Below are 12293 nucleotides of genomic sequence, written 5' to 3' on the forward strand. Positions count from 1 at the left end.
TTGCAGTGTCAACTGAAACCATGGAGAGAAGATTGCTAACTGTGACCACACCCGAGGAGCAATGACATTCAAACAGGTTCCATAGATTGGACTTGAAATGTAAAAAAAGTATCTTGAGAATTTCTACTACATTGCACCGCCATAGTCTATGTGACTAACCCTAAACATGTAAACTCTTAATAACCTTCCACCATAACCCTACTACACAGCAAATTATCCAGTGTTATACACTAACAGTCACATTTAACACTGCGCCAGTGTCTATATACAGGTCCACACTTTTGAGTGTTAAATTTACTAGGAAGTGCCTATAGTTTGCACCAATGGTGTTATGCAATAACACCTGATATAGTATTTTTAACCATTTCACCAAGAGGTTGGTATCTCTTGACAAGGTCACTCAGTGTTCGGTTAAGGCTAGGGGGCACTATTTTCACGTCCGGATGAAAAGTGTGCCCAAAGTAAACGACCTGCTACTCAGGCCCAGAGGCTAGGATATGCATATATTTGGTATATTTGGATAGAAAACACTCTACAATTTCTAAAACTGTTAAAATTAAGTCTGTGAGTATACGGCGAAACCCCGAGGACAAACCATCCAGGAAAGGTCTTTTTTCAATTCGTTTTCTATGGGAATCTAGAATTCTAAGGCAGTTGCTTGCAGTTCCTATCGCTTCCACTAGATGTCAACAGTCCTTAGAAATTGATTGATGTTTTTCCTTTGAGAAATGAAGAAGTAGCCCTGTTCAGAACAAGGGTCGAGTGAAGTGTACTGTTGTGGTTGGGGCGCATGACCTGAAAGCTCGCTCCACTTTGTTTTCCTCCGGTATTGAACACAGTTTATTCCGTCTTAAATTTGATCGATTATTTACGTTTAAAAATACCTAAAGTTGGATTAGGAAAGTTGTTTGAAATGTTTGGATCAAGTTTACAGGTAACTAATTAGATAATGTGTAGTCATGTTGCGCGAGTTGAAACCGGTGTATTTTCTGAATCATACGCACCAAATAAATTGACATTTTGGATATATAACGACAGAATTTATCGAACAAAAGGACCATTTGTGATGTTTAATGGACATATTGGAGTGCCAACAGAAGAAGATCTTCAAAGGTAAGGCATGAATTATGGGTTATTTCTGACTTTTGGGTTGTGCCTGGCGGGTTGAATTATGATTTTCATGTGTATGTTTGATGGGGTGCTGTCCTCAGATAATAGCATGGTTTGCTTTCGCCGTAAAGCCTTTTTGAAATCTGACACTGTGGCTGGATTAGCAAGAAGTTCATCTTTAAACCCATGTATAACACTTGTATGATTTATGAATTATTATTATGAGTATTTCTGTTTTTGAATTTGGCGCGCTGCTATTTCACTGGGTGTTGTCAAATCAATCCCATTAACAGTAAACTGTTTATGAAAACACATTATATACAGTACAAGTCAAAAGTTTGGACACACCTACTCATGCAAGGATTTTACTTTATTTTTACTATTTTGAACATTGTAGAATAATAGTGAAGGTGTCACAACTATGAAATAACACATATGGAATCAGTCAGTTATATTTGAGATTTGAGATTCTTCAAAGTAGCCATCCTTTACCTTGATGACAGCTTTGCACACGCTTGGCATTCTCTCAACCAGCTTCACCTGGAATGCTTTTCCAACAGTCTTGAAGGAGTTCCCACATATGCTGAGCACTTGTTGGCTGCTTTCCCTTCACTCTGCGGTCCAACTCATCCCAAACCATCTCAATTGGGTTGAGGTCGGGTGATTGTGGAGGCCAGGTCATCTGATGCAGCACTCAAACACTCTCCTTCTTGGTCAAATAGCCCTTACACAGCCTGGAGGTGTGTTGGGTCATTGTCCTGTTAAAAAACAAATTATGGTCCCCCTAAGCGCAAACCAGATGGGATGGCGTAACGCTGCAGAATGCTGTGGTAGCCATGTTGGTTAAGTGTACCTTGAATTCTAAATAAATCACTGACAGTGTCACCAGCAAAGCACCCCCACACCATCACACCTCCTCCTCCATGCTCCATGCTCCATGGTGAGAACTACACATGCCGAGATCATCCGTTTACCTACTCTGCGTCTTACAAAGACACGGCGGTTGGAACTAAAATTTGGACTCATCAGACCAAAGGACAGATTTCCACCGGTCTAATTTCCATTGCTCATGTTTCTTGGCCCAAACAAGTCTCTTCTTATTATTGGTGTCCTTTAGTAGTGGTTACTTTGCAGCAATTTGACCACGAAGGTCTGTTTCACACAGTCTCCTCTGAACAGTTGATGTTGACATGTCTGTTACTTGAGCTCTGTGAAGCATTTATTTTGGCAGTTAACTCTAATGAACTTATCCTCTACAGCAGAAGTAACTCTGGGTCTTCCTTGCCTGTGGCGGTCCACATGAGAGCCAGTTTCATCATAGCGCTTGATGGTTTTTGCGACTGCACTTGAAGAAACTTTCAAAGTTCTTGAAATGTTCTGGATTGACTAACCTTCATGTCTTAAAGTAATGATGGACTGTCGTTTCTCTCTGCTTATTTGATCTGTTCTTGCCAAAATATGGACTTGGCCTTTTACCAAATAGGGCTATCTTCTGTATACCACCCCTACTATGTCACAACACAACTTATTGTCTCAAATGCATTAAGGAAAGACATTCCACAAATTAACTTTTAACAAGGCACACTTGTTAATTGAAATGCATTCCAGGTGACTACCTCATGAAGCTGGTTGAGAGAATGCCAAAATGTGCAAAATTGTCATCAAGGCAAAGGGTGGCTACAATGAAGAGTTTCAAATATAAAACATATTTTGATTTGTTTAACACTTTTTTCATTACTACATGATTCCATATGTGTTATTTCATAGTTTTGATGTCTTCAATATTATTTTACAATGTAGAAAATAGTCAAAAGAAAGAAAAACCCTTGAATGAGTAGGTGTGTCCAAACCTTTGATTGATACTGTATATCATAAAGCCTTACTTTGATGGTCAAGTTTTACCCCAACACAGTGGTGTTAGGAACCTCCTGGTTTACGTGCCACGTCAAGCCTGCAAGCACATTATGCTGGAATCCAGCCAGGGATAAGACATCCAAAAGTTTGAATTTTTATTCACCTGTAACCTGCATTCAGAATGACTGTCAGGGTTAGTAATATGAGACTACCTAATACATTTAAGCTGGAACAACCATTTTAGTAACGGGTGCAATAAGTCTAACTAACTGATTGGATAAGTTTAGAAAAATTAATCAAGCAATCAATGTACATGCAAAAACACATATATTAAAAATAATCCTTAAAATGTTTTAATGCAGTAGAGCATTCTGGGAATTATGATAATGATGGCCTTGGTTTTGATGGGAACGTTTAGTTTCCACACAGTAAAACTGACACAATCACACTCTCACATTCAACACTGGTTATTAACACCAACACTGGGGTTATTTTACACTACTGAGTGTTAATTTCACTATTAGAGAGTTAATTTAACTCCTGAATCAACACTAGAAATGCTACACTGAAAAGTCTGCTCTAGGTATCACTGGCCAATTTGCTGTGTAGAACCAGCTTTCATATAAAAACCAGAACAACAATGGGGCCCCTCCTGTACTCCCTGTTCACCCACTGCTGCGTGGCCAAGCATGACTTCAACACCATCAGCCTACAGGGAACAACAACCTCTCCCTCAATTTAAGCAAGACAGAGTAGCTGATAGTGGACTACAGGAAAAGGAGGTATGAACAGGCTCCCGTTAACGTTGACGGGGCTGAAATGGAGGGGGTTGAGAGTTTCAAGTTCCTTGATATCCACATCACCAACAAACTATCATGGTCCAAACACACCAAGACAAATTTTCCCCCTCAGAAGACTGAAAAGATTTGACATGGGTCCCCAGATCCTCAAAAAGTTATGCAGCTGCACCATCGAGAGCATCCTGACCGGTTGTATCACTGCCTGGTATGGCAACTGCTCAGCATCTGACCGTAAGTGGCTACAGAGGGTAGTGCGTACGGCCCAGTACATCACTGGGGCCATGTTTCCACACATCCAGTCTTCATCACAGAACACAGCTCTGTGATAAAGACACTGGAATATCAAACTCAGAACAAGCCACTCAAACAACTCAAACTGAACTGGGATCTACTATTTGCAATCTCATTCAGGAAATAGAAAATTCTCCCTGAATAGCTTTACTCTAGGCCAAACTGAGGTTTGGCAACCATAGCACAGGTCTCATTGAGTAAATGCACTGACTGGACATACCATAGACTTGGTGTGGTAGACACTATCTGAGACTGATAGGAGCAGTTGTTTGTGTTCTTGCTAGCCTGGTTCATTCTATTCACTAAGTATCAATGGCTGCGACCACCCGGCTTGCATGTCTCCTTCTCTGCCGTTCAGGTTCTTTCCAGACAGAAACTGGGGGGAGGTCCCATGACATGTCATGATTAGTGGTCATGTTCACCTCTAGGGGTTCTGATGTTCCTAAGCCCTCCTTGTCAGGACTAGACCATTCATAAATATCATGTCAACCCCCCCAACCAATTCATAAATATTAACTTGGCTTGTGTTGACCCCCCTGCCACAGCTAGATTTGACCACAGCATGCCTGACACTCTGTCAGGGATAAATCAGGGAGCTCTCCACACCTCAGTGGGGCACCAGAGACCAGACAAGGTTAAGTAGAATTTGAAGCCAAGGGTGGGCAAGTCCTGGAAAGACACAGTGTGTGCCGCTTTCAACCAAAGCAACTGTACATTTTGTGTGAAAAACTCTGTGGCTCCTTAAATGCAGTAAAAAATATATATTTAAAAAGGTCAAACTTTGTGTGATGGGGATCAGAGTTATGGGAATGTGGAAGTGATGTCATCAGGAAGCTCTGTTCATCATCCTGAACCCTATAGCTGGTAATGGGATAACCAGATTGCTCACAACAACACCACACAAAACACACACTGGGCACTTTGGGTGCCAAACACCTCACTGCTGCACTGTTTTACAACAGCAGTGACACACATGCTCTTACGCACGTGCTCACACACTGTTTTGAAGTGTGAGCGTTAACAGCAGTAAAGTGTTGTGAGTGCTGGTTTCTGTCAGACTCCTCTCTGGCGAGACAGTGAAAAAACACTGTTCAAAGCTTTATGGTTTGCCTAGAACAATATTACCAGAGAAAATATTCCACTGTTTTACATCTTCGCTGTTATGAATGTTGCAACACTTACTGAAGGAACTCAAGGATACTATCCACTGATAGGCTCATAACACTGTAGGGTTTTAACCTATTTAGAGGACATTTACAGTTGAACAACATCAAATCAAACATGAGACTTGCAATCCATTTAGTACAGAATTCACCCTGAGCAACACATGCACCAGGAGGCGGATGGAACCATATTAAATAGGTACAAATAAGCCCAAGACAGACAGACAGACACCACTGGCGGATTGTTTAGACATCATGACTACATCAGTGATTGACTTTTGGGGTGTGGTGTGTGTGATGACGGCGGGCAAAGACAAAGTGTATTTTCATTGAGTAGAGCTGCTTCCAGCGAGCCCTGCGGCTCCTTGAAGACCTCTGAAACCGTCCCAGTTTCACAGACACACACACTGGCTGAGACTGAAGCAGAAACTGAAGCCACTGACTCATTAGAGTGAAGTGAGGTGTAGACATTGGTGAGTGTGGTCATTTTGGGTTTGAAATATAACACATTTTCGAGAAAATCATGCATTGATGTCACAGGGAGATTTGTGCGAAAATTCAAGCCATGCTCCCAGATCTGATGTTACTGTAGGATTTGGTCCTTTTGGACCTGAACAATAGGTCTAGGGTCAGACTGTAGCAATATGATGAGGGAGAGAATTATTCTTCAGTCTCAGTCATATTGACAGTGAAAACATGGACAAACACGCCTGCAGACCCACACCAACAATAACAGGCACAATACGTGACTGGACGGTGATGCTGATGGACAGACAGGCTGTCCAATAAGAATGGACAGTCACACGGACATACAGACAAGCTGGCCAATCATAGGACAGGAACAAGTTGTTGTGACTTAAGCGCATGGAGGGCTCACTGCAAGGAAGTTAAACAAAATGGCATCTCTCGGGGGAGATGGGTTAGTGGGTGAGAGACACACTGAGAAGTAACGATCGTCTCTGTTTTTTACCCAGTCGCTTTCTGGACCAGATGGCAGGTTTGGGACGAGCAAGGCCCTTATTGTGCTCCCCGTCGGCTGTTGGAGGGAGAAGAGGGCTCATTGAATTTAACACGTCCGCACACCTCGAAAACACAGCAAAGACATGCTAGGAACACACGAGAGGACAGCTCAGTACCAGACCAGTTGAGGGAATATTCTAAACCAAGGGACAGGAAAATAAGGAAAGTTTCAGATTTCAGTGTGATCCAACATAATACTCTGTCTCCTTCAGAAGCACCAACATAATCAAACTCAATATACTTCAAAATGACTAAAACCAAATCCAAAATATGTAGAAATGATAATGGACCTACAATCATGCAGTTTCTTGACTGTGTCTGGCTCACTAACAATCACCAAAATGAAAGCTAGACAGTCAGGGAGAATAAAAGTTCCCAAAACATTGGATAGAGGACAATTAGAGGAGGAAATATAACCAATTTTGTGGCCCTGGTTGGACCTGGTTGAAGACCGAATGCAGGCCCAGGGGCAAAAGGTGTTTGACACCCCTGCTTTAGAGCATTCTCCTCTCCCTCTCTCTCCCCTACTCTCCCCCCCTCTCTCCCCCTCTCCCTCCCTCTCGCTCTCTCTCTCTCAGAGGGATCTGGAAGTTCTGTGTGTGCCATGCTGTGGTGGTCCTAGCTGCCCAGTGCTGGCTGCCCAGTGCTTGGCTTGGCATGACTGGTGTAAATGTGACGTATGTCCTAGTCAAAGAGCCAGCCAACCTTCCCAGATAAATCGGTCGACCGGGCGACCATAGGGAGCGTAAATCACGTTAACGACCCTGACCTCTGAGACGCCGCTGTTCCTAGAGGTACAGGCGTGAAACGTATGCCAAAGGGGAGGGCCTCTGAGTATGGGTGCAGGGAAGGAGGTTTTGGAGAGACTTACTGTCTGGACCACATGTACTGGACACACACACGAATGCAAATATGCGTCCAAAAACATTGGCAGACATTATTAGGCCTACACATTCTCTGGTTCACTCTGGACCAAGAGCCCATGCCACCCAGATCGGTTCGTCTGTGTGTGTGAGAGAGAGTGAGAGGAGATAGAGATGGTGAGACCCGAGGTAGTGCTGGGGAGGAAAAGAAAGATAAGGAAGATGAGGGGGAGGAGGAGGAAGAAGAGGAAAAGATTGCTCCATTACCCCCTGGTGTGTCGGAGGTGAGGGAGGAGTTGGTGTTGGTGTCCCTGGGTAGAGAGAGAGGTCTGATGCCGTTAGGGGTGGAGTAGAGAGAGACGCGACTGCGAGGCAACGTTGTGTTTCTGGCTGCCGTGACAATGGCAGAGCGTATAGGAGAGCGAGGCTCGGTAGGGGTCAAAGGTCTCAGGAAGCTGGTACCTAGATGAACAAAGAGAGGTGTAGTAGAGGGGTTAGAGAGAGAGGGGGTCCGATTCCATGGAGACAAGGTTCAAGGGTCATTCAGCTGAGATGGTAGCAGCCCTGGATGATAAACAAATGAACGAGTGAGTGAGTGAGTGAGTGAGTGGGTAAATGAATGAGTGAGTGGGTAAATGAATGAGTGAGTGGGTAAATGAATGAGTGAGTGGGTAAATGAATGAGTGAGTGGGTAAATGAATGAGTGAGTGGGTAAATTAATGAATGAAAGATGCAGATGTGGAAAGGAAGAGTGAAGTGAAAAGAATCCATGGAGATACGAAACAAAACTTCAACAGCCCTTCTATTATATTCCATAAAAGTTGGATGATTTAATAATGCCAGTGAGCAAACTCTCCAGTGTCTGAAATGATCAGGAATGGGGTGAGTGTGGTGGAGTGAGGATGGAGGTGGATAGGCACGAGTGATGGAGGGGTGGAGGTGTATAGTTTGTCGTAATGGTAGGCGGCAGGTAGCCAGGTCTCTAGTTTGAATACTCGAGCTGACAAGGTGAAAAATCTGTCAATGTTCCCTTGAACAATTTGCTCAAGGGGCACCGTACTACTATGGCTGACCCTATAAAACAACACATTTCACTGCACCTATAAGGATGGAGAAGGGGTTGAGGGTACAACAGGCCTGGGTTCAAATATCTCAATTACTTTTGCATACAATCAAAGTAATTGTTCAGATAAATTGTATTTGAAAAGACAAGTAGTTGAATATTTTAATGTTTTTAGAAATACACTTGGAAACTATTTGAAAATAATCAAATATAATCCAATGCATTTAACCTGCAAGTATTTGAAAATAGTATTTGAAATAAGTATTTGAAAAATACTTATGGTAGACTAATACATTTGGTAGACTATTTGGTTTTTACAAATAACCATACAAATTCTCAAATAAAAGTACTTGTTTTGAGCTGTGTATTTGAAAGTACTCAAAAAGTATTTTAAATACCAGATTCTCAAATACACATGTATTTGAACACAGGTATGTGGTGAAACACAAACAACTTCAACCCATAGCAACGGTGTATGATCTATGGGTTGAAGTTGAGGTTAGATGAGGTTAGATGACAACAGAGATGGTGATAGGACTAAATGTTGTCATCGTTACTCCGGCTGTTACTATTGGCCCTCTCAGTGACGAGGGTGGGTCTTGGTAGAGGTTGTCCCACCTGATATTGGCTGGGAGCTGTGTGAGAGAGAACTTTGTTTTTTATCAGAGGATAAGAAGCTTGGACTCAATGATCCATTATACATGTTTTTATGGCTCTGTTACAGCCTAGGTGAGGGGAGAGAGCAAGATCTTTACCCGTGGGGGTCTGTAGATTCTGGGTGACCTTAGCAGGCTGTTGGGGCTGGGCCTGAGGCCCGGGTCTGGCCTGTTGGGGCCTGGCCTGTTGGGGCCTAGCCTGGGCCGGTCGCCTGTGTCTCTGTCCGTTACGATTGGGGTTAAGTACAGAGTCAGCTGGGGAAGTCAGGGGAAGGTTGGGGGAGGTCAGGAGCTGGGGGGAGGCATGGGGGAGGGTGGGGGAGGGTAGGAGCTGAGGGGAGAGTAAGGAGAGGTTGGGCGAGGGCAGGGGGATGGCAGGTGAGGCATGGGAGACATCCACAGAAGGAGAGGAGGCAGATATGATCTGATCTGCTCGTCCTGGGGTGGGTGAGAGAGGAGAGTGGTACAATGAGGCCATAGAAATATAATCTAATAGAACAGACAGTACTCCAAGGACAGGTCTTTGACAATGGAAAACGAAGAGGAGAAATTGGCATGGAAATAGAATGGCTTAGAGAATCCATTAACAGATGAAATAGAAGAACCATAGAGAATAGATAGAAAGACTCTCCGATAACCGGGCTGATATGTGTTTACGACTTGGGCTAGGGAAACTTATCCTGGACCTCAATCAGCACATAACATATACCTGGCAAGAGGTTGATAGAGGAGGGTTGGATTTCAAAGGAACTGAGCCCATATGGAGCAGTTTACAGTGTAACGACCGTGTAACTACACACATACGCTGCTACCAGGCCTTGGACACCTGTGAGTGACGGCCATCCAAAATACATTTGGCTGTGTGCCACTGGATGACTGTGATCCATGAAATTTTAACAGAGGGAGTATTGATCACCTAGCGTGGGATTTGAATGACCATCTTTGATTGATTGTTCAATCCGATCAGGTACTTTACCTCAACTCACAGAAGGAGAGAAGAGTGGAGAGAGAGAGAGAGAGCGAGAGAGAGAGAGAGAGAGAGAGAGAGAGAGAGAGAGAGAGAGAGAGAGAGAGAGAGAGAGAGAGAGAGAGAGAGAGAGAGAGAGAGAGAGAGAGAGAGAGAGAGAGAGAGAGAGAGTGGGGAAGGTTGTAGATGAGTAGATAACATGGCATCCCAGTGTTTTAGTGTCACTTCTCATGTTAATGGTCATGTAATGGTGATGCTAGCACAGTTAGGGGTGCTTGTGGTGTAGTTGTGTTATAAACAGACAGGTAGGGCTTTAAATGTAATGAGTAAAAAGCAAATCACCAATAAATGTATTGTTGTTATTAAGACATTTCAGGTACTTTATCCTTTTCCTGACGTTTTGCGAACACTTGTTCCAGAGGGACAACAGGAACGGTAGACAAATAGGAATACAATGAAGGATTGGATAGGAACGGATAGGAAGGGAAGGGATAAGATAGGATAGGATAGGAAGGGAAAGGATAAGATAGGATAGGATAGGATAGGATAGTATAGGATAGAAAGGGAAGGGATAGTATAGGATAGGATAGGATAGGATAGGATAGGATAGGAAAGGAAGGGATAGTATAGTATAGGATAGGATAGTATAGGATAGAAAGGGAAGGGATAGTATAGGATAGGATAGGATAGGATAGGATAGGATAGGATAGGATAGAAAGGGAAGGGATAGTATAGGATAGGATAGGATAGGATAGGATAGGATAGGAAAGGAAGGGATAGTATAGTATAGGATAGGATAGTATAGGATAGAAAGGGAAGGGATAGTATAGGATAGGATAGGATAGGATAGGATAGGATAGGATAGGATAGGATAGGAAGGGAAGGGATAGGATAGGATAGGATAGGAAGGGAAGGGATAGTATAGGATAGGATAGGATAGGATAGAAAGGGAAGGGATAGTATAGGATAGGATAGGATAGGATAGGATAGGATAGGATAGGAAGGGAAGGGATAGGATAGGATAGGATAGGAAGGGAAGGGATAGGATAGGATAGGAAGGGATAGGATAGGATATGAAGGGAAGGGATAGGAAGGGAAAGGATAGGATAGGAAGGGAAGGGATAGGATAGGAAGGGATAGGATAGTATAGGATAGAAAGGGAAGGGATAGTATAGGATAGGATAGGATAGGATAGGATAGGATAGGATAGGAAAGGAAGGGATAGTATAGTATAGGATAGGATAGTATAGGATAGAAAGGGAAGGGATAGTATAGGATAGGATAGGATAGGATAGGATAGGATAGGATAGGAAGGGAAGGGATAGGATAGGATAGGATGGGAAGGGAAGGGATAGGATAGGATAGGAAGGGATAGGATAGGATATGAAGGGAAGGGATAGGAAGGGAAAGGATAGGATAGGAAGGGAAGGGATAGGATAGGAAGGGATAGGATAGGATATGAAGGGAATGGATAGGAAGGGATAGGATGGGAAGGGAAAGGAAGGGATAGTATAGTATAGGATAGGATAGTATAGGATAGAAAGGGAAGGGATAGTATAGGATAGGATAGGATAGGATAGGATAGGATAGGATAGGATAGGATAGGATAGGATAGGATAGGATAGGAAGGGAAGGGATAGGATAGGATAGGAAGGGATAGGATAGGATATGAAGGGAAGGGATAGGAAGGGAAAGGATAGGATAGGAAGGGAAGGGATAGGATAGGAAGGGATAGGATAGGATATGAAGGGAATGGATAGGAAGGGATAGGATGGGAAGGGAATGATCAGAATAGGATGGGAAGGGAAGGGATAGGATAGAAAGGAGGTACAGAGTATAGAAGATGAAAATTGGAAAATTGGAAATTTTATGGTAGAGCTGAGGCTCTGTTCCTGTTGGGGAGAAAGCGGGATCATTTTGTTGCATGCTACTTTATCATGCAGATCTGAACACCTTCTAGACTGCAACTGGCTGAAAGCAAAGCACTGTGAGTTAAAACAATGATTCTAAATGAACAGTTGTGTTGGGGAATGTTGAGTGGAATGTTTTAAATGTCTTGAAATCAACAGATTAATGAATGTGGACAGGTATCATGGTATAAGATGCTGATTGATACACAGTATGGACAAATGGATGCACAGAGACTGTAAAGAAGTGAGACAAAGATAGCACCTTTTTTTCTAAGAGTGTATCTAGAACCTAAAAGGGTTCTTCGGCTGTCCCCACAAGAGAACCCTTTGAAGAACCCTATCTGATTCTAGGTAGAACCCTTTTGGGTTCCACGTAGAACCCTTTCCACAGAGGGTTCTACCTGGAACCAAAAAGGGTTATCCTATGGGGACAGCCGAAGAATCCTTTTGGAACCCTTTTTTCTAAGAGTGTAGAGGAAGACAGAGAGAGACGATTGACTTGTTTGTGGGACAAAACTGATGAGAAACCTATTGCGGGAACAAGCAGCGCTTATGCAATGTGCTCAAAAGGTCATGGGATGTTCTCAGTAGGACCA

At 43.2% G+C, this 12293-nt stretch overlaps 1 protein-coding gene across 2 annotated transcripts in view; it reads right to left on the minus strand.

Annotated features, from left to right (window-relative positions):
- LOC139538674 (target of Nesh-SH3-like) overlaps positions 1-12293 on the minus strand; it is a 107834-nt gene that overhangs the window by 18145 nt on the left and 77396 nt on the right. For both annotated transcript variants that reach the window (XM_071341003.1, XM_071341004.1), the window contains 3 exons: positions 8920-9258; positions 7369-7563; positions 6189-6254 (listed from right to left, as the gene is read on the minus strand). In XM_071341003.1, coding sequence (XP_071197104.1) covers positions 6189-6254; positions 7369-7563; positions 8920-9258 — 600 coding nt within the window. The remainder of the gene's footprint in view (positions 1-6188; positions 6255-7368; positions 7564-8919; positions 9259-12293) is intronic.

Source organism: Salvelinus alpinus, chromosome 14 (assembly GCF_045679555.1).
Source record: "Salvelinus alpinus chromosome 14, SLU_Salpinus.1, whole genome shotgun sequence".
In the NCBI taxonomy this organism is placed as follows: domain Eukaryota; kingdom Metazoa; phylum Chordata; class Actinopteri; order Salmoniformes; family Salmonidae; genus Salvelinus; species Salvelinus alpinus.